The following is a 23,311-nucleotide window of genomic DNA, read 5'->3' on the forward strand; positions in this document are numbered from 1 at the left end:
GATGTTTGAGCTACACAATTTACCCACAGATGCGCAAACGACAACGATATTTTGCTTTTTGTATAGCAACACCAAATCTGTAATGTCATTTTAGTTGTCACGAAATGGAGTGCGATTAGGACGTGTCCGTAATAAATAATTAAACATCCTTTTTATTTACTTGTAATGCTCTTAGCACTTCAATAGTAATATCAAACACTGCTTTCGATTATGTTCATTTCGTGCAAAGTTTTGTTCGACCCAAATTTGCTGCGGAAATATGGAAGAGGTGAGTTCGTAGGTTACCATATTTTCATTGTGCTTTAACAACATGGTTCAGCGTTGGTGTTGCATGGTAATTTTGCAATCACGATTTTGCAGGAACTTAACGAAAATGATTTGGAGGAGCGGCTGTATGCTATGATCCATCATGTAGACGGGACGCAAGCAGATGAAAACGCACAACAGAGTCATGACGCAAGTCCGCGTGTTCACGAAGCGCCGCGAAGCACCTTGAGGCGCTACTGGCGTACTAATCACAACAGCGCTTTCCAAAAAGTAAACACGCCTAAAGACGCTCCGACGAACAGAAACGCGCCCAATAACAAAACACCTGCTATTGTAAACAAAAACACCCCTGTGCCCGTCAACAAAAGTCATGCAGCCGCTGCCGTCTCCGACCCAAAGCCGAAAGAGGAGAAAGACGCACCCGACTCACCACCCGCTGGCCTGTTCATATTACAGAATACTGTACCTCAGAATTATACAAAAACAGTTGAAATATTAGAAATCGATGAAAGACCGAAGGTTGTTGAGCTGGAATCAAGCGATGAAGATGAAGTTGTTGAAGTTGCATTACCACCCAAACCCACTATCACTATTGAGAGCTCTGATGAAGATGAGCTGATAATCCAAAATGATAAAAACATCAAAGAAAAAGGCAAAAATAGTTCTAAAGAAAACAAGTCACCAAATAAAAACAAAAGAGATGTGTCAGCAAGTCCGGTTCCCTCAGTTCAGTCATCAATGTCTGATGATTTCATCCGTGGTGACTGCTTAGCTCTCAACATATCCTCTGCACAGCCGGACAGCCAAAGCTTTGATTTCAGCCTTCATGGATCAGATCTTATTGGAGTTTCAACTCCTGCTAAGAAAAAGAAAAAGAAGAAATCTAAAGAGAAGGTGACATCTACTCCCATCAACCCTGAACGGGCGATTCAGGAACTGAATAAAACAGATAACATTTTTGCCACACCAAAGAGTAAAGCGAAAAACAAGAAACCGAAGACAAAGTCCTATACAGTGTCTGAGAAAATCATTCCAAACCCAGATGTGTACGATTCTGACAGCAATCAGTCTGCTATTGACATAAATAAGAATCATGATGCTTATGCTGTTACAGATAAAAGCTTTCCAAGTGCTGATGTCTATGAATCGGACTCCAGTGTATCTGAAAGTGTGAAGGAAGTGGGTAAACAGCTGGCACCACAGAGGAAAGCAATTGAAAATGATAGTTCCATCAGCATATCCACAGAACTATCAAACAATACTGTAAATGCGACAGACAAGACCATTGTTGTAGATCTGACAAGTGACTACACTATACTTGACAGTACTGAAATTGAAGAACATATTGTTATTGGTAATGTAACTGGCTATACAGACGTACATGAAAATGGAGACAGTGTTGACAACACTACTCATGAAGAGGTTGGCGAGTTTTGTTCAACGAAGGTACCGCAGATACTGTATGAAGATCTCGACTTTGACAACCTGAAGGGGAAGGATAAAGTGTGTAAGCGCCGAAGATACTCACTTACCACTCTGCGGGCCGAGATGGACAAGTTTTACAATGAGAGCTGGGGGGGAGAGAACTTCAACCATCAGGAGATTCAGAAGAATATGTCCCGTAAGTTTTTAATGATATTTAATATTCAATTTCTCTCTTCGTAAATATGGTGGAATATGGTGTTGTTGTTGTTGTCCTACAGCACCCCAGAGGTGCAAGGGGCCTTCACAAGCTCGCGCCACGCCTTCCTATCTTCAGCTCGCCTTCTGGCCTCGCTCCAGCTCAACCCGACCGCTCGTACCTCTCTTAGGACGGACCATTGCCAAGAGTGTACAGGACGCCCGGAGCCACGGCTTCCGTCCGGCGGTTTCCACGCGAAAGCTATGGTAGCATTATTCGTTTCCCCTCTTCGAATAGTATGTCCTATCCGTCTCCATTTCCGTGTCGCAATTTCTTCGTCAATGGGTGTTTGCCGCATATACTCCATACATACATTCATGTTGAATGGTTTTTGGCCAGAAAACGCGAAGGATCGACCTGAGGGACTTGTTGACGAAGACCCGAAGTTTATTAGTTAGGCCTTTAGTCACTCTCCACGTTTCGCAGCCAAAAAGCAACACAGATTTCACAATGGATTCGAAGACACCCATCGCGTGAGCACATTCGACTCCCAAACAGCCTTTAACTGAGCGAACGCAACCTTCGCCTTCTTTATCCTGTTGTCGATGTCTTCATCCGCTCCACCTTTGCAGGATAGTACGCTCCCCAGGTACACAAACTTTGACACTGAGTCTAGGTTCTCACCCCCCAGCGACAGCGGATCCGTTGTACTTGACTTAACTCGCATGCTAACTGTCTTACGTCTGTTGATTCGCAGGCCCATTCTATCAGCCTCTTCTTTAAGACTTTCAAGTTTGGCTTCTAGATGAGCAAGAGTAGGCGAAATCAACACGATGTCGTCCACGTAGTCCAAGTCCTCTAAAACGCTCGTGTGGAATATGGTGTACACTCTACATTATTAATCAATACATTTACAAAGTCAAAATACTCTATTTTTATGCACTTAGGCAAATGCCTTTTTATACTATTTTAATTTAATATTTGCTTGGTGTTTACAATATAAGAGAAAGACTGCTTTTTGATTAGTTTACCCACCCAGACCTTCACCCTGTTTAGAAATTTAAGTAACAACAGGTTCATATAGATAACATCCAGTGAAATATAATGCAAATATTCTGTATTGTTTACCATAAACACAAGTGATACATAACAACAAGTAGCCAACGTACAGTCTTATCAGTGTTGAGAATCTGTTCTTTCTGTCTTTTTGCAAGGCAAATCCTTAATATTATTCTGCCCCTGACTTCGTTTGCATGGAATGAGTCCTACCTATAGGCCTTATTCAGTTTGAAGAAATTTAAATCATATTCAATTGGAACAGAGTTTCATTGGTTTTGTTTCGTTGAATTTTCAAACAAAATAAAATCAACTATATTCCCTGCACACTAGGTTCAAATTTTACTGGCAAATTTTGGATTTTTCATTTGGCTATGTCCGTCCCGGGGCCTCACACTATCTCTGTACCAAATTTCATCTAAATTGGTTCAGTGGTTTAAGCAAAGTTAACAAGCAGACACAGTTACATTCACATTATAATATTGGTAAAGGTGACTTTTGTATGTTTTGTTGTGTGTTACATACAATCATACAAAAAATGGCAAAGTTTTGATTTAAATTTGGTATACAGACAGATTATACAGGTTGGTGAATTAAAATAGTTTTACAGGTGGTCCAAACCTTGACGTTCAAAGAAAGAAATTAAATTCCGCGCATTCAGGGTTGTCAGAATATATTCCATATATGTTAGCCGATTTTTTGTAGAGTACAGTTATGAAGAAGAAGAGAGTTATGAAGTATTTTCTTGCAAATTCTGCGGTGGGTTGTTTACATTATTTTTGTTTTGAAATTAGCTTACCGTATTTTTTTATTACGCTATCCTTACGAATGTACATACACTAAAAAAAATATCAGTTTCCTAACTTAGAAGCAAGTTGTAAGAAAAAATTACCTAAGTGAAACTTTTATGTATCAAGTCAGACTTCAATTTTGTACTCAATAAAAAAAAATTAAAATATATTTCCAAAGAGCCTAGGCAAATTTCAAAACTTTGTAAGACCCTAAACTTTTGCTACAGTGAAAAAAGTCATACTCAATAGTCTTACTTAATACTTTCTTTGGACATCAAGGTTTGGACCACAACTTTCATGATTTGTACACATTATTAACTCAGTCCCGTTTCTATGATATGTTTGGACCATCCTGGAAACCTGTATGATATACTTTTTATCCTAGAAATAATTCTGGAAAATGGAGTGAGACTATATTTCAGTGTTATGGGTTGAGAGTGATTGCTATTAAAATCAAAACATGTATCCAAATATTTACTAACAGTCGGCATGTCATAACATAATATGTATTTGTTATTTCTATACAACAACAATACAGCCAGACTCATGTAAACAAAATATTTGTCCAACAACTTATCATTAACAAGTGATGCCTAATGCACCCATTAACTAATGGCAAATGTAGTTAGCTTCTCATTACCTAATTGTACTGATAAGGGTAACCAATAATAGTTGTAGGATTATTATGTAATATGGAAATATTAGTTTATCCAACATAATAGATCCTTCAGCCATTACTAATTTAAAATGATCCTGGATTGTATCAATGTACTAAAGTGACAGATCTATAATCTATGGATATTGACAGGCTCTAGATATAAAGATCCTGAGTACCTGAGTAGTAGTAAGAGTAAGAGACTAGAGTATATCTTTTAACTCAGTATATCTTTTTTATTTTTTTATTGTTTATTTTTATAGTATGCCGCGTAGTAAAGGCCTCCTCTAGCTCTTTCCGCTATAGTCTATCATGTGCCTCTCTCCCCTATTTGGTTACCGTTAGCTATATCCCTATGGATCGAAGTGTATCCAAGGGCCCCCGAAAAACCATAAAACCATAAAGCTAGCTAAGGTTCATCGTCACATCCTGGTAGAGACCTCTGGTGCCGTTTGCAGCTCCTTGGATAGCAGTTCGTTAGGATTTGTCTCCACTTTTCCTGTTTTTCTTTCAACGTATCAAAATGACAGATAGGTTAAATAAATTGGGACAAAAAAAACTGTCAATTAAATTAAATTTAAACTTGCGTATAAAACAAGGATTAATGAGTCTGTCTGTAAGGGCAAAAGGGACTAATAATTTATGTTAAATTTAACCCCTTAACACATGTCATAAAAAATATTTAATTGAATTTTGAACTTTATTAGCTATCAATAGAGTTGAATATTATAACTGCCATATATGGTTGTATATGCGGCAAACGGATATAAAGTATTATGTGTAAATAAACCCTGTAAAGTACATTTTTGATATATATATACACTAGCGTGAAAAATTTTTTTTCACAGTTTCTCATCGAAAAATCCTCGACGCTTTTCCACTACAGAGTAATCTTGACATTCTTTCTACAAGTTTGTGTAGTAGCGTTTCTTGGCTTATGGATTTTCACTCATACTGCAGTATCTTCCATAGAGTTTTTGCTGATGTCGGACATTGTTTTCGGAGCCTACGGTCGAGTTCATTCCATGAAAGCTCGATCGGGTTAAGGTCTGGTGATTGCGGTGGCCAAATCATGTTTTTAACACACCTTGCTGTTCTTTATTAGGTCTGTAGCCTCTATAGATCTGTGCCGAATGTTTGGGATCGTTGTCTTCTTCAAAACAAATGGGTTACCGATCAAACGTGTTCCTGAAAATGAAACTAAAAATTGTGTTTGGTCTTAAACTTTTTCACGGTAGTGTAAAGTGTATTTCCGGACCGATATACGACCTACCTTCAAGAAAAGTGCGTGCTCCCGTGTTAAAAGCCGGAGCGAAGCTGGCAACGCACTTCCTACATGAAGGTCCTTACCATCAGGCAATTCATCTGATGGTATGCCTCTTATAGACATAGACATAGACATTCTTTATTGGTAATAATAACTTACAGGTCACAACTTACATATTATTGAATTATTATAAATTAGTCATTATATACATATTACGTTACAAGATCGAAACGCGCACAAGATCGAAATCGTTCGTTATATCCTGCCGGTTCGTCTGGTACGGAATACCTTTTGACATTAAGTCCGCGTTTGTGCATTAAAGTTAGTAAATAAATTTATCATTTTTAAAAACCATCTTCCAACACCACCGACAATGTAAAAACAATTACATCGGAACAAAATCAGTTTTCTGAATCATTGTATTTTGCGTAGCCATGTTTACTAAATACCAAACTTAAAAATAACAGACAGTTGTTTCTATTTCAGGAGATAAGAGCTTGTGGGTGATCGACCCAAAGGACAGAATGCCAAATCCGCCGAAAAGGAGAGCCACGTAAGTATTACAATCCGAAATAAAGAAAAACCGGTCAAGTGCGAGTTCGTTTACCTCGCGCACCGAGGGTTCCGCACAAACTTTCAATTTTCTCATGAAACACTTTTGACCAGAAGTATACTATTAGTGTAATTGTGTACAGCGCGATCTATGGGCGAATTGGCTAACTAATTTGTGCGATCTGTATCTATGTTGGTTTTTCAGGGATAATTCTTTATTTATATTTCATTTGAAAGATAATGCCTTTAGTGTAATTTCATAGGAATTTCAAGTATAATAAACACCCGTAAACGGGATTAAATAGCAAATTAAATTACAAAATGTTTTTTGTTAATTAAAAAAAAAGTTATCAAGATAGAGGTCTGATTTTATTTTTCCTGTAATCTTTATGGTAGTGTTATTATTATGTAAACATTTCATTACGTTCAACAACACTTACGTTCGCAATATCATTTGATATTCACCAGGACCCAGCTAACCACGGCAATAGACAAACTTAAAAAAAACACAAAGACTAGCATGGGTAGCTGTGACGGGATGTATGAGAACTACCCCAACTGCGGCGCGGTAGGGTGGCTAGAGTAGTGCTACCTCGTTTTCACGCAAAATAGCCACAATGGTTGTATATTTGCGGAAAATGCCCAGCTTAACTAACTAGCTAAACTCTATTAAATTTGCTTTTCGCTTCTAATTTTTATAATAAGTAGAATATACAATAAACTGTGTAAATGTTCTTCATAACGTAAATATCCAGGGACGAAAATAGGAAGTATGTATGTATGTATCTAACTGTTGTTTTACATTTCCAGCTGCAATTACTGCAACCGCGTGGGCCACCGAGACGACACGTGCCGTCTGAAGCCGCCCGTGTGCTACATGTGCGGCCACACCGGCCATTACGAACCACGCTGCCCGCGCAAGATCTGCGTCAACGTGAGTACTCATTGAAAAACTAAAGGCTTGCAGTGCTCGTGCATGTGAGAAAGGGACAACATGGTGCAATGCAGCTCATAACGAACTTGCTTATCGCGCATGTAGAGGTAGCTCGCGTGACTCGTCTACATGCAAGCTGCATACGCCGTGTGCAAGCGAATTAGGTACCCCTCCGAATAGGCCGCGTTTCAACATGCTTAAACTTAAATCACATGCGCCGTGTGCAAGTCTATTAGAAACCTTGATAGTACCCAGAGTCCCAGATAACCAGAGTACAGCACTAGCCCTATCGTAAACCATAGAGTAACTTATACATACTATGCTTTAAACTGTTTTTTTGACAAGTTTTCACAGATAATAAAATATGACATTGATGCATCAAGGCGGTTTGTGTACAAAGGACCTACCGGGAAACGCGAAAATCGAAATTTAGTTATCTGCCTCTTTATCACTCAAATATGCAAGAGTGATGAGAGGTTAAATAACGAAATTTCGATTTTCTTGTTTCGCGGTAGACCCGTAGATTGTGATGGATTGTGGCAGTGCGCATCATGTGCGCCACGTGCAAGCATCAGCTACAACTTGAACCCTTTGTTGTGTTCCAGTGCGGCTCCCCCAACTTCATGTACTCGACGTCGTGCCGCAACTGCGCGCCGTGGCGCGGCCTCACGTGCGCCGAGTGCGGCGCGCGCGGGCACCCCGCCTCGCACTGCCCCGACACCTGGCGCCGCTACCACCACACGGTACGACACCCCGCCTCGCACTGCCCCGACACCTGGCGCCGCTACCACCACACGGTACGACACCCCGCCTCGCACTGCCCCGACACCTGGCGCCGCTACCACCACACGGTACGACACCCCGCCTCGCACTGCCCCGACACCTGGCGCCGCTACCACCACACGGTACGACACCCCGCCTCGCACTACCCCGACACCTGGCGCCGCTACCACCACACGGTACGACACCCCGCCTCGCACTGCCCCGACACCTGGCGCCGCTACCACCACACGGTACGACACCCCGCCTCGCACTGCCCCGACACCTGGCGCCGCTACCACCACACGGTACGACACCCCGCCTCGCACTGCCCCGACACCTGGCGCCGCTACCACCACACGGTACGACACCCCGCCTCGCACTGCCCCGACACCTGGCGCCGCTACCACCACACGGTACGACACCCCGCCTCGCACTGCCCCGACACCTGGCGCCGCTACCACCACACGGTACGACACCCCGCCTCGCACTGCCCCGACACCTGGCGCCGCTACCACCACACGGTACGACACCCCGCCTCGCACTGCCCCGACACCTGGCGCCGCTACCACCACACGGTACGACACCCCGCCTCGCACTGCCCCGACACCTGGCGCCGCTACCACCACACGGTACGACACCCCGCCTCGCACTGCCCCGACACCTGGCGCCGCTACCACCACACGGTACGACACCCCGCCTCGCACTGCCCCGACACCTGGCGCCGCTACCACCACACGGTACGACACCCCGCCTCGCACTGCCCCGACACCTGGCGCCGCTACCACCACACGGTACGACACCCCGCCTCGCACTGCCCCGACACCTGGCGCCGCTACCACCACACGGTACGACACCCCGCCTCGCACTGCCCCGACACCTGGCGCCGCTACCACCACACGGTACGACACCCCGCCTCGCACTGCCCCGACACCTGGCGCCGCTACCACCACACGGTACGACACCCCGCCTCGCACTGCCCCGACACCTGGCGCCGCTACCACCACACGGTACGACACCCCGCCTCGCACTGCCCCGACACCTGGCGCCGCTACCACCACACGGTACGACACCCCGCCTCGCACTGCCCCGACACCTGGCGCCGCTACCACCACACGGTACGACACCCCGCCTCGCACTGCCCCGACACCTGGCGCCGCTACCACCACACGGTACGACACCCCGCCTCGCACTGCCCCGACACCTGGCGCCGCTACCACCACACGGTACGACACCCCGCCTCGCACTGCCCCGACACCTGGCGCCGCTACCACCACACGGTACGACACCCCGCCTCGCACTACCCCGACACCTGGCGCCGCTACCACCACACGGTACGACACCCCGCCTCGCACTACCCCGACACCTGGCGCCGCTACCACCACACGGTACGACACCCCGCCTCGCACTGCCCCGACACCTGGCGCCGCTACCACCACACGGTACGACACCCCGCCTCGCACTACCCCGACACCTGGCGCCGCTACCACCACACGGTACGACACCCCGCCTCGCACTGCCCCGACACCTGGCGCCGCTACCACCACACGGTACGACACCCCGCCTCGCACTGCCCCGACACCTGGCGCCGCTACCACCACACGGTACGACACCCCGCCTCGCACTACCCCGACACCTGGCGCCGCTACCACCACACGGTACGACACCCCGCCTCGCACTGCCCCGACACCTGGCGCCGCTACCACCACACGGTACGACACCCCGCCTCGCACTACCCCGACACCTGGCGCCGCTACCACCACACGGTACGACACCCCGCCTCGCACTGCCCCGACACCTGGCGCCGCTACCACCACACGGTACGACACCCCGCCTCGCACTGCCCCGACACCTGGCGCCGCTACCACCACACGGTACGACACCCCGCCTCGCACTGCCCCGACACCTGGCGCCGCTACCACCACACGGTACGACACCCCGCCTCGCACTGCCCCGACACCTGGCGCCGCTACCACCACACGGTACGACACCCCGCCTCGCACTGCCCCGACACCTGGCGCCGCTACCACCACACGGTACGACACCCCGCCTCGCACTGCCCCGACACCTGGCGCCGCTACCACCACACGGTACGACACCCCGCCTCGCACTGCCCCGACACCTGGCGCCGCTACCACCACACGGTACGACACCCCGCCTCGCACTGCCCCGACACCTGGCGCCGCTACCACCACACGGTACGACACCCCGCCTCGCACTGCCCCGACACCTGGCGCCGCTACCACCACACGGTACGACACCCCGCCTCGCACTGCCCCGACACCTGGCGCCGCTACCACCACACGGTACGACACCCCGCCTCGCACTGCCCCGACACCTGGCGCCGCTACCACCACACGGTACGACACCCCGCCTCGCACTGCCCCGACACCTGGCGCCGCTACCACCACACGGTACGACACCCCGCCTCGCACTGCCCCGACACCTGGCGCCGCTACCACCACACGGTACGACACCCCGCCTCGCACTGCCCCGACACCTGGCGCCGCTACCACCACACGGTACGACACCCCGCCTCGCACTGCCCCGACACCTGGCGCCGCTACCACCACACGGTACGACACCCCGCCTCGCACTGCCCCGACACCTGGCGCCGCTACCACCACACGGTACGACACCCCGCCTCGCACTGCCCCGACACCTGGCGCCGCTACCACCACACGGTACGACACCCCGCCTCGCACTGCCCCGACACCTGGCGCCGCTACCACCACACGGTACGACACCCCGCCTCGCACTGCCCCGACACCTGGCGCCGCTACCACCACACGGTACGACACCCCGCCTCGCACTGCCCCGACACCTGGCGCCGCTACCACCACACGGTACGACACCCCGCCTCGCACTGCCCCGACACCTGGCGCCGCTACCACCACACGGTACGACACCCCGCCTCGCACTGCCCCGACACCTGGCGCCGCTACCACCACACGGTACGACACCCCGCCTCGCACTGCCCCGACACCTGGCGCCGCTACCACCACACGGTACGACACCCCGCCTCGCACTGCCCCGACACCTGGCGCCGCTACCACCACACGGTACGACACCCCGCCTCGCACTACCCCGACACCTGGCGCCGCTACCACCACACGGTACGACACCCCGCCTCGCACTACCCCGACACCTGGCGCCGCTACCACCACACGGTACGACACCCCGCCTCGCACTGCCCCGACACCTGGCGCCGCTACCACCACACGGTACGACACCCCGCCTCGCACTACCCCGACACCTGGCGCCGCTACCACCACACGGTACGACACCCCGCCTCGCACTGCCCCGACACCTGGCGCCGCTACCACCACACGGTACGACACCCCGCCTCGCACTGCCCCGACACCTGGCGCCGCTACCACCACACGGTACGACACCCCGCCTCGCACTACCCCGACACCTGGCGCCGCTACCACCACACGGTACGACACCCCGCCTCGCACTGCCCCGACACCTGGCGCCGCTACCACCACACGGTACGACACCCCGCCTCGCACTACCCCGACACCTGGCGCCGCTACCACCACACGGTACGACACCCCGCCTCGCACTGCCCCGACACCTGGCGCCGCTACCACCACACGGTACGACACCCCGCCTCGCACTGCCCCGACACCTGGCGCCGCTACCACCACACGGTACGACACCCCGCCTCGCACTGCCCCGACACCTGGCGCCGCTACCACCACACGGTACGACACCCCGCCTCGCACTGCCCCGACACCTGGCGCCGCTACCACCACACGGTACGACACCCCGCCTCGCACTGCCCCGACACCTGGCGCCGCTACCACCACACGGTACGACACCCCGCCTCGCACTGCCCCGACACCTGGCGCCGCTACCACCACACGGTACGACACCCCGCCTCGCACTGCCCCGACACCTGGCGCCGCTACCACCACACGGTACGACACCCCGCCTCGCACTGCCCCGACACCTGGCGCCGCTACCACCACACGGTACGACACCCCGCCTCGCACTGCCCCGACACCTGGCGCCGCTACCACCACACGGTACGACACCCCGCCTCGCACTGCCCCGACACCTGGCGCCGCTACCACCACACGGTACGACACCCCGCCTCGCACTGCCCCGACACCTGGCGCCGCTACCACCACACGGTACGACACCCCGCCTCGCACTGCCCCGACACCTGGCGCCGCTACCACCACACGGTACGACACCCCGCCTCGCACTGCCCCGACACCTGGCGCCGCTACCACCACACGGTACGACACCCCGCCTCGCACTACCCCGACACCTGGCGAGCTGTCTCCACGTCAGTGAACTGCCTGATTCTTCTTACTGCATACGTGGCAGAGCTCAGCCTTTTCGTCAGGGCAGATATGTGTGGGGCCCATTGCAGATTACATCTAAAGTAAGGTCCAGAAAAACCGTATCCTCGACAAGATCCAGCGTTTCGCCATTTAATGTGATGATAGTTTCTGCTTTTCTTACACAATTAGGCAGCGAAAATTTGACACATTTCGTCTTTTCCGCAGTAAGAAGTAAGTTATTTGCTGTGAACCATTCTAGTACCTTTTCCAAAGTTTCATTGACATGGCTAGATAATGCTATGCTCAGTTTCCTGTCAACTTTGAAAATTAGTGAGGTGTCATCAGCAAATAAGACTATCTCACAATTATGTTTTAGAAGCTTCGGCAGATCATATATATATATATATATATATATATATATATATATATATTATATACGATATATATATTATATAGGAAGCGGTGGTGGCCGAGTGGATATGACGTCCGACTTTCAATCCGGAGGTCGCGGGTTCAAATCCTGGCTCGTACCAATGAGGAAATTCAAAGGTGTATGTGAAGTCCCCAATCCGCATTGGGCTAGCGTGGGGACTATAGCCCGAGCCCTCTCGCACATGAGAGGAGGCCTGTGCCCAGCAGTGGGACGTATATAGGCTGAATTATTATTATTATTATATACAAGGAATAGAAAAGATCCCAAAGTTGAACCTTGTGGAACTCCGAGCTTTACAGTCATTCCAGTAGACTCTGTTCCATTTACAACCACTTTCTGGGTTCGTTGTAAGACTTAACAAAACTTAGAGCTTCCGTTGACAAACCGTAGTGCTTCGGCTTGTGTAGAAGTGTATCATGCTCCACGCAATCAAATGCTTTGGACAGATCGCAGAAGACACCTGTAGCATCTAGCGAGTGTTCCCAGGTGTCGTATATGTGCTTGATTAGTACAAAGGCGGCATCAGTCGTCTAACGACCTCTTGTAAAACCAAATTGCTGATCTTGAAGTAGTTCATTCGAGTTGAAATGTCGAAGCAATTGGTTTAATACAATTTTTTCAAACACTTAACTGAGAATAGGAAGTATTGAAATAGGTCTAAAATTTCCAAGGTCATCTTTGCTGCCCGCTTTAAATAGAGGAATGACGTTACTGTACTTCATCAGATCGGGAAATACACATTCTCTAACACAAGCGTTAAATATATCGGCTAAATACGGTGCCACTAAGTCGATTACAGATTGCATGACTCACAGGGATTCCCCAAAGGTCCTCAGTATTTCAATATTTTGGACTTGAATGTTTTAATGATTTCATGAGGGCCAGTATATTGGAAGTATAATTCCATGCTGTATATCTTGACATTGTTTGTATCTAAGTCAACACCAGCCTTTGCTACAGAGGAGTTCAAGTTCCGTGTAGTAACATCGTTTCGCAGAGTGATTCATTTGTAGATGTAATTTTTGGTCGACTAACGTCACGCAGACTCTTGGTTCACATACAGTTCAGTTCGCTTCTGTTTAAATTAGCAGAACTATTAGGGGAGAGTTGGATATATCGTACCAGTTTTTACATAAACTTGGATATTTAGTTTTTGGACGTAGTTACAAATATGTTTTACTGTGCATATAAAAGTTCAGTTACTTGGTTACATTCATTATGAAGATGAGCATTCTGAGATTAAATTAACGAGGTCAAAATGCATTTCTTCGGAAGCACTGCCATCGGTACGATTTACCCAACCAGTTGGTTAAATCGTACCACCCATAGTAAAACTGTATCTATGAAACGTTTTGCAAGTTTATTGCTTATTTTAGGTTTGAATAATAAATATTTATTACGGGAATCCGAAATCATACTTCGTGTAAGTATGATTTCGGATGATTGTACTCAAAAATACTTGGTCGTTTAAATCGTACCTATGCCAGTATGCTATAGTACGATTTAAACGACTAGCTATTTTTATCAAATAATCAGTATAATAACCAAAGCATAAAAACTAGACAATTTTTAACACCTACACAGTAAACCCGTTTATATTTATAGTAATATACTTTTAATTTGGTATTTTTAACTTATCTTGATCATAAGTTATGGTATTACAAATACACATTAAAAGTTAGATCAAGTCCAACGAAAAACATATTTCTTCTCTCTTTTGTTCGATGGTAGTCATATGCCATATCTGATTAGATTATTGAGCTTAATTCCATTACAGCACTGTTTAGTGCATTATGTGTAAATAAACTAAGTTGTTTAGTGGGAAAACCATAGGTGCGATTTATCCGGCGGTACGATATAGCCAACTCTCCCCTATTGGACGATTTTCATTTGGCAGAGTAATCTTTTCGTTGAAGGAATGTGTAATCGAAAAGCGTTTCACATTTTATACATCGTTATTATCTAAATATATTTTTTTACAAAAATAAAAGAAAACCAATTTCAAAGAATTCCAATTTCCAGGTTTATGATTCTTAAGTATGTTAAGTACTCTACATTGTACTTCAAATCCATTTGTGGGTAGTTCTACAAAGTAAGGAATTTTCGACAGCTCAGCTAAAATGTCATGAAAAAATTGTTACAACCAAGTTTATTTTCATAACATATTGTTTACCATACCTATATCTACCTAGTCTCTAAAAATAATTTAGATACTAATATATTATCTTAGAAAAAAAAAATACTCAAAGCGTCAAATTCCCAGGATCCTGGAGTGTCCCACGAGCAAAATTGAATCTAATGTGCAATATTATTTATTTTCTACTACATTGAGCCCATAAGTTAAACCAATATAAATGACATCCTATTATTATTGTTACCTAGGTGACATATTACTAATTTATTGTAACAAAAACATTATAAAAACTTTGTCCAGAAGTTGTCCCAACAGTTTTATATCAGGATCCTGCCCAATGTTAAATAAGCGAATATTCAACATTCTATTAGCCGCGCGACCTTGACGTTTAGCCGAGTTCGTTGCCGGTACGAAAGAGACAAAGAATACCACCTATCGTTTTGCACCCAGTGTGTTGCTTAGTCTGCCCGGCACATTTGATGGAGGAAGTCGCGTCATAATCAGTCGAGTTCACAGAATCCTGGTAAGATATTCAATTACGAAATTCATGTGGTAATATGGTAATTGTAGCATTTTGATGTATAAATTGCTTACACGAAGGCTTAATGCTACTTGATTTTGGTTGAATGTTATAAATAGACGTTATTTTTAAATATTATTCCGAAATTCTCAGGAACCTGGTCTCAGGATCCTGTCAAATAAATAGCCAGGATACTGAGAAAAATGCAGGATCCTGAGTGTTTATATTGAAATATAATTTTTGTTCAACATCATATGTTACTTTTTCTGCTATATACTATGAAGTCAAAATAATAAAGCAGTTAGCTAGTTCAAATAATCAATTTATCTATAACTAATAAGTATGATCATTGAACTAAGCATTGCAGTTTCAAAATATCAGAAAAAGATAAATACAACGTAAACGTACATTTAAAACATGTGCCTATGTCTATTTATATTATATACAATTTTCTTTATTATTTTGTATTTGCCTGAGCTCGAACTCAAAACAAAACTATTTAATCGCGTAAGTACTGTTGTAAATATGAGGTTTACGAGTACAATTACATATCGGTTGCAGATTGCAATATGATTGAAATTTTAATATTAAACATTATAAAACTTTGACATTTTAAAGTGTGAGTTCATTGATTTTTATTATTCGAAAGCTCATTTGATTGTTTTTTTTAGAGAAAAATGGCGAAACCAAAGAAAAAACAGACTAGAGAAGAAATACTAAAAAAAAAAAAGATAGCTGAAAAATTGAGATACGAAAAAATTAAGAATGATCCTCAGAAACTAGCAGCAGAAAAAGAGAAAAGAAAGCAAAAATATAAGAAATTGAGAGAAACTGGCAAAAAAAAACTAGTATCTGAAATGACGGCTCGTGAAAAAAAGGAAGCTCGCAAAAATTGGAGACTATATTCAGACAAATCTTACAAAAAGAAAAAGTCCATGACCAGTTTGACAAATCAGTTTGTTAGAGAAAATACTCCATCTAGTCTGTACGATGAACCTGTGAATAATGAGCCCCGTAATCAGGAACTACCACAGCACGAAAATGTTGGTGTAAATATTATTCGACCGTCATTGCCATTAAATTCGAGATTAAAATTAGCCAGAGAACGATCACAGAAGCAACGTTTTAGAAGAAATTTAGAGTTGAAAAAAAATTTAATAATAATTGCAAAGCTAAAACAAAATTTAAATAAATATAGAAAAAGATGCCAAAGGTTAGAAAAACAAAAACAAAAACAACTGTTAGCCCTCACACCCAATACCGCAATGACCAAACTAGCTGAAGATCCAAAGACACGGGTTGACGTGGTTAAAAAGGCTTTATTCGGCGATGTGTTAGAAAAACAAATAGCTAATAATATATCTAACCTGAAGACGCGTCAAGAGAAGAAAGTAGCAAATAAATTACTGTTGGGGCCAATTATCAATGAAAGCAAGGTTTGGAAATTTAAAAACAAAGTTATAACATATAAAAAGATATGGCACGAAGGAAGGAAGAAGAAGACTGAACTCAAAATAAAAAGAAACTTAAAAAAGACAGTTCAAATTTTTATGGAAGATGATAAGTACAGCAGACTGTGTGCAGGCAAGAAGGAATTTGTAAGGAATAAAGAAACTAAACAAAAGGTACAAAGACGCTACAGGTTAGATACACTGAGAAATCTCCACAAAGAATACTTAAAATCGGGAAATATCCCCATGAGCTACTCTTTGTTTGCCAGACTTACACCCGCTTGGATAGTCGCCCCAAAAATAGCAGACAGAGACACATGCTTGTGCATTGTTCACACCAATTTCCAGCTGATTGTGACTGCTCTTTATAATGCAAAAGTACTAAACGTTCCAACCTACCAAAATCTACTTAACGCTGTATGTTGCGACCGGTTCAACGAAAAGTGTTTAGAGAGAAAATGTGATGCTTGCGCTGAGAAATCACCTCCTATCTGCGATGATTTGGACAATTCAATGCCGATAAACTACCACCTCTGGTTGGCGTCAAAGGAAACCATAATAGACTCTAAAACTAAGAAAGAAAGGCAAGTTGTGAAACAAAAAAGGAATACCATCGCTACAACAGCTCATGAATTAGTGTTAAAATTGGAGCAGGATTTGACTAAAATTTTTCACCATGAAAGAAATATTGTACACCAGTATCAAGCAATGTCGGAAAAGAAGAAGTCCCTAACTGATAAAGAAGCCATGATTCATATGGATTTTTCGGAAAACTTCAGTGCCAAATATAACGAAGAAATTCAATCATTTCACTTCGGCGGATCTCGTGCACAGCTCTCACTTCACACAGTAGTTGTATATTTGAATGGTTCTAAAAGATCATATTGCACAGTGTCTTCAGATTTGAGTCACAATGTTCATGCAATTTGGGCACATTTAAAACCGGTACTGGAAGAATTACCAGCTCAAATAGAAACCATCCATTTCCTGAGTGATGGACCTGTAACTCAGTACCGGAACAAAATTATGTTCTTCGTGCTAGCATGTAAAATGACAAATCTGTGCCCTGGACTTATAAACTGGACTTGGAATTATCACGAAGCAGGCCACGGAAAAGGAGCACCAGATGGCGTAGGCGCAGTATGCAAAAGAACTGCAAATGATGTCGTGGCACGTGGAGGTGACATTACTAATCTGACTGAATTCTGCGGCGTCATTCAAAGTCGTTGTCCTGGTGTGACTCTTTATACAGTTACTGAAAGTGAAATTAACGACATGGCAAATTTGATTACAGATAATCAAGAGAACTCGATTGCTTTTAATGGCACACTCAAAGTCCATCAAGTACAGGGCAGTGCCTTCATGCCACGTAAGCTGCAAATGAAATCTCTTAGCTGTTTTTGTGATGAAGGTATTATGTGTGGACATCATCGATTGGGTCTATTGGAATATCCTGCAGAATCTAAAAAAAGTGTCAATGACATTTTCGAAAGTGATATTGACTCAGATCAGGATGAAAATAGAAGTCCGAGATATATCAACACGGTTGCACAAGAATTACAAAATGAGACTGATGACATCAGCATTGCAAGCGACCTTACATTAAATTTAGAAAATCCAGAAGTTTTGGCTACTATGCCTGATTTGGAAATTGACCCAAGTACTCTTTTTCCAAAGCCAGAACAGCAAATAAGTGATGAACGGAAAGCTAGAACTCGAAAAAGAAATTTTGAAGGTAATATTAATGTGCAAACAAAAAAGAAAAATGAAAGGATATTAAGGAAAGGAAAAGTTCAAAAGGACATAAAATATACAAGACAGAATTTAAGGCAGAAGAAATATAAAGGTAAAGAAAATAATTCGAAAATAAGAACAAAAAGAAATCACGAATCCAGTGATTGTGAGTGCCTAATATGTGGTACTCTCTATAGTGAAGATACGACAGGAAATGATTGGGTCCAGTGTCTTGCATGCAAGAATTGGGCACAGGTTGACTGCATTAAAGGTGAATCTATATCATTTATATGCCCAGACTGCTCTGCTGATTGTGATTATAATTGATAGCTTAAAAAGCAATACAATTTGACTGCCAAAAGTTTTCTTATAGATCTAAGAATAGTTTAAGCTAAGATTTTACTACCTTATTTTGTTAACTACTACAAAAGAGTTAACGCAATGTGTCTTTGAATAATAAAAATATTTAACTTAACTTAAAAGCAAAATTAATAAGACTGCTAAATGTTTTTGGTTTCCGTCATACTATTGTTTATGACAAGTGATGTTCATATTTAAATTGTTAACAATAATTTTGTTAGTTTGTTATAAAACAGATTTTATTAAGTACATTATGTTTGTTAACATTATTATTTTATTAAAGCTAATTTTGTAGATTTAATGATAAAAGTTCCTGTTCAAGACTGATTTAGATAGATAATTAGTATAAGTCAAGAATAGACTTAATTATCACGATAGTTCAAGATATTTGGACAATTACAAACTAATGGTTAGAAGCATAATTTTTATTTGTGAATTTATTATTAAATAAACGTTGATTTTGATTGATATTTGTTTAAATCCTCAGTCTCCTGGTTACAATCTCAGTTTCCTGCTGCTTGATTTCTTAAAATTGCCATAACTCTAATATTTTTGAATATTTTGTCCGTTCCACTTAACATAAGCTAAAAGACCATGTAATCTTTATGATAAACTATATTTTGTAACCATAATGACAAAAAATCGTCGGGCCGGAATCGGACTCATTTTCGTCCTTAGTTTGTAGAACAACCCTTGTATATGTGACTGTTTGTGTTCTAAATAAATTAAAAAAAAGAAGGATGAAATAAAATATTATCCTTTTTTAAGTATATACGTTAAGCACAGTTTAGGTTTGAATCAATTTTTAACTTGAATATGAACAAAAGCATAGGTATTGTACAAACAGCAACACTCTTAACTGTTCACCGGTGGTCCTTATGCCTGTTGTAATAAGGTCCACCGATGGATAGTTAATAGTGTGGGCCATCGTAACTAATTGCATAGGCCTATTGATGGTCCTAATAGGTTTTTAATATCTGGGAGATTGTTGTGTAGGTTAGTCATGTCCTAGACTAGCCATACACAAGAGGGAAGTTTTGCTGATCAATATTAATGCCAAATGATTATTCGACCAATAGTTTTTCGGGTAATTGCGACAGTTACTAAATGATTATTCTACGAAAAGTAAACATGCGTATCAATGTTCTGCGTGTTGACTACTCGTGCAAAAGATTACTATGCTTAATGACATTCTGCCAATCGTTACTCGGCCAAAGAACCCGTCTGCCAATCGTTGTCGGCGAATCGAAAATCGGCGTATTTTTTGTCGGAAAATCAATAGGGCACCGTGGCTATGTTGGTGAAAAAGTGTTGAAAGGCGCCAGCAACATCCAGGTCTGCAGACATTATTGGGTCTTGAACTTTCAGTCTGTAGTGGCCATCACGGGGTTTCGTTTTTCCAGTTTCATTGTTTATTACAGTCCAAATAGCTTTTACTTTATTGTCAGCTGACCTGACTTTCTGACCTATGAAGGCAGACTTAGCCGCGGTGTAGACTTTCTGAAACACTTTTGAATATTTTCTTACATATTCTGCAAAATTCTAGTCATGGTTAATATTCCTTATTTCATACAATCTATTCCTACTCTTATGGATGCCCACTGGCTGTGGCCATTCACTAAACTTTGTTTTCAGTGATCCTGGCTTTAGAGTCTTTGTTTTAAAAATATTATTGTGGACGTCATGTATCACATTCGACAGTTCCTTGTATAGTGTATCAGGATCTTGCTCACCTGTAATCAGTGCTGGTACCTTGGATAAAAATATATAATACCTTCTCTAAACCTTTCCATTCGACTGGCAGTGATGAGTCTATATGTAAATGTTTGCTGTTGTTTTATAACATTGACTTGGAAATAGGGCTTTTTGACCACAGTGATCCGAGTTGCAGCAGCTAAAGATCTCTTTTTTTATAGCCTCACAATTATAGAATACATTGTCCAAACATGTCGCCGTGCTGGCTGTAATCCTTGTGGGCTCGTTGAATAGCGGAAACAAGTCAAATCACTTTATATTCTGCCCCTTCTACAATCATTTCAATAAAAAAAAATATTGTTACAGATCGACGAAAACATGCCGCTGGAGCGATGTGAAGAAAAGCCGCTCTACCAGCTACAGTGCAGCGGCTGCACCCGCCGCGGCCACCTCGCGCACTCCTGCCGCGCCTTCCTCCCCCTCTGCTCCCTCCCCGTGCCCTCCCCCCGCGTCGCGCGCTACCTCCGCCTCTACCCGCCCACCCCCACCCACACACCCAACACCCACAAGCGACTCTCCAAGTCACCCACCACGCATGAGACGCATGCCAATAAGAGGAGAAATATTTCTGACGGCGATCTCAATCGGTCGAGGACGGTTTCTGAAAATGAACAAAATCGTTCGAAGAAAAAATCCGAGGACGGAGGGATCGCGAGGATGAGGAAAAATTCCGAAAGTGAAAATGGGATGAGGAAAAACTCTCAAAGTGTGCCCGCTAGCGAACCGAAGGAAGCCAAGAATGCTGAGGCGGAGAAGGCGCCCGATTTTATCCCTGTCGGGACGAATACGGACAGCAACGGGCAGGTGATTCAGGACAATGAGGTATCCGACACGAGCGAAGTCAAAACATCGGCTCGCATTTATATGAATTTTGGTTTAATGAAGAGATTATCCACGTTGGATGGCCAAGATTGGCTCAATCGGTGTATGGACAGATTCAACGTGGATGTTCAATACACCACTACTAGTTCTTTCCTCACTGTAGTTGGCACGGTAGGTGACCAAGAGGCTTTTCAATCAGAGCTCAGGGTGTGGAGCGGCAGGTCTGAACCCGTGGTACCCGAGGTTGAAAAAGAGAAGCCAACATCACAATTCAATCTGATGCCCCAGAAGAAAAACGACATATTGCGCAAACTTAACAACGCTTTCGAGATGCTCAAAAACAACATTGGTGACCCGAAAGCGATTTTCAAAGAATTAAAATATTTCCAAAACCGTCATGAGACTATAAAGAAACAGAAGGTCATAAGTCCTGTGCAGTTAAGTAAAAACAGAGAAAAACTAGATGAAATGCTTAAGAAACTCAACATGGTGCTCCTTGGGCAAGCCGGTCTAGCCGGAGGAGACCAGCATATGCATGCGCTCCAATCTTTACAAGACAAAATCATCAACATCAGAAATCAAAAAGTACCCCATCTCTTACGCTCGGAAATAAGCCAACATTACAAAGTCATATTCACGCCTGTGGCGCGCAACGACTACGCGGATTTGGTGCAAAAGTTTTACACCACCACGCGCCCTCGTGCTACCAAAAAAATTTCAAAAAACAAAAGGAAAAAAAAGAAGATTGACCAACAAAAAAAACCTGTTCTAACGAATAACGACATAGTGAATAATCAACCGGCGGAAGTCGATACGATGCCTAGGCAGCCAAATGATAAAACGGAAAATATTATCAAGAACTTGACGAAAAAACTATCGTGTTTCTACTCGCGGCTGTTAAAAGGGCAGTATGAAAAGGAAGACCGCAATGCGATGCGACTCGACATCGCCCACAAAATACTTGACGTACAAAAGTGCTTGAGCGAATTTGAAGGCCAGACAAAAAAACTGCAAATGGAAAAGATAAAGAATGCACGTAAGATTCAGCGAAAAGCACTAGCTTTCCTACACGGGGAAAACCAGAAAAAAAAGAAATAAAAACTATTCTTGAATAAAGTGTAAGGAATTTGTTACACATAGGCCCGGCGTGGGACGAAAGCAGAAAGTTAGAGGAGGGTGCGTCGTCAGATCCGCTTTTGTTATGCGCCGGTCATGTGTCACGCCACTTTTATCGTGTATGTGAATTAATAAACAAACTTAGTGTAAAGCATAAAATGTCTGATTATTCATACCTAAAACATCCCATTACCTGTCATGACACAACTTTTTGTTTTCTTTATACCAGCCTCACTACTTTTTGATAAAATGATTAATAGATATACACTGTGGGTTGGTAAAATCCGACAGATTTTAAAGGTGTATTCAATGAGTAGTAAGTATATGTCGGTCTTGTTTTAAAGATAATGACAATTTCTTGTAAAAAATTGTTTCTGTAACATAATGAAAAACGTCTTTAGCAGCGATGCTGCCACTTTGTAAGATGGTTTAGACGTACTTATAAAGGAAACTCGCAATTTTTATCTGTAAAAAAAAAACTATTATTCGTTGAATGTTTTTTCTCGCCAAGATGTAAAAATAAATAACGTGTCGTGTGCAGAAATCGCATATATTTCTCTTTTTGTCAGTTTTATAAAAGTACCAATATCACCATGCATACTACACTTTCCCTAGATAAGGGCGCGTAATTCAAAAATTTTATGAAGAAATATATCTTACGCTACTACATTTTTCAAAATTTACTAATATAGCTGGCTGATCAGGGTATAATTCAAAGAGTAAAGAAAATATAATTTACATTCTTGGTGAAAAAATAACGCGGATACACTATATCCTAATTTTGGA

General features: G+C 44.0%; 1 protein-coding gene across 1 annotated transcript; it reads left to right on the forward strand.

Moving 5' to 3' along the window:
• The first annotated feature begins 83 nt into the window (after nucleotides 1-83).
• LOC133519284 (uncharacterized) lies at nucleotides 84-22,684 on the forward strand. The gene is made up of 6 exons (XM_061853301.1): nucleotides 84-268; nucleotides 361-1,888; nucleotides 6,144-6,210; nucleotides 7,020-7,143; nucleotides 7,749-7,886; nucleotides 20,894-22,684. Exons 1-6 carry the CDS (start codon nucleotides 260-262, stop codon nucleotides 22,505-22,507), a joined length of 3,480 nt encoding a protein of 1,159 aa, XP_061709285.1. The 5' UTR covers nucleotides 84-259; the 3' UTR covers nucleotides 22,508-22,684.
• Nucleotides 22,685-23,311: the final 627 nt, after the last annotated feature.

This window comes from Cydia pomonella, chromosome 6 (assembly GCF_033807575.1).
Source record: "Cydia pomonella isolate Wapato2018A chromosome 6, ilCydPomo1, whole genome shotgun sequence".
Taxonomy (NCBI): domain Eukaryota; kingdom Metazoa; phylum Arthropoda; class Insecta; order Lepidoptera; family Tortricidae; genus Cydia; species Cydia pomonella.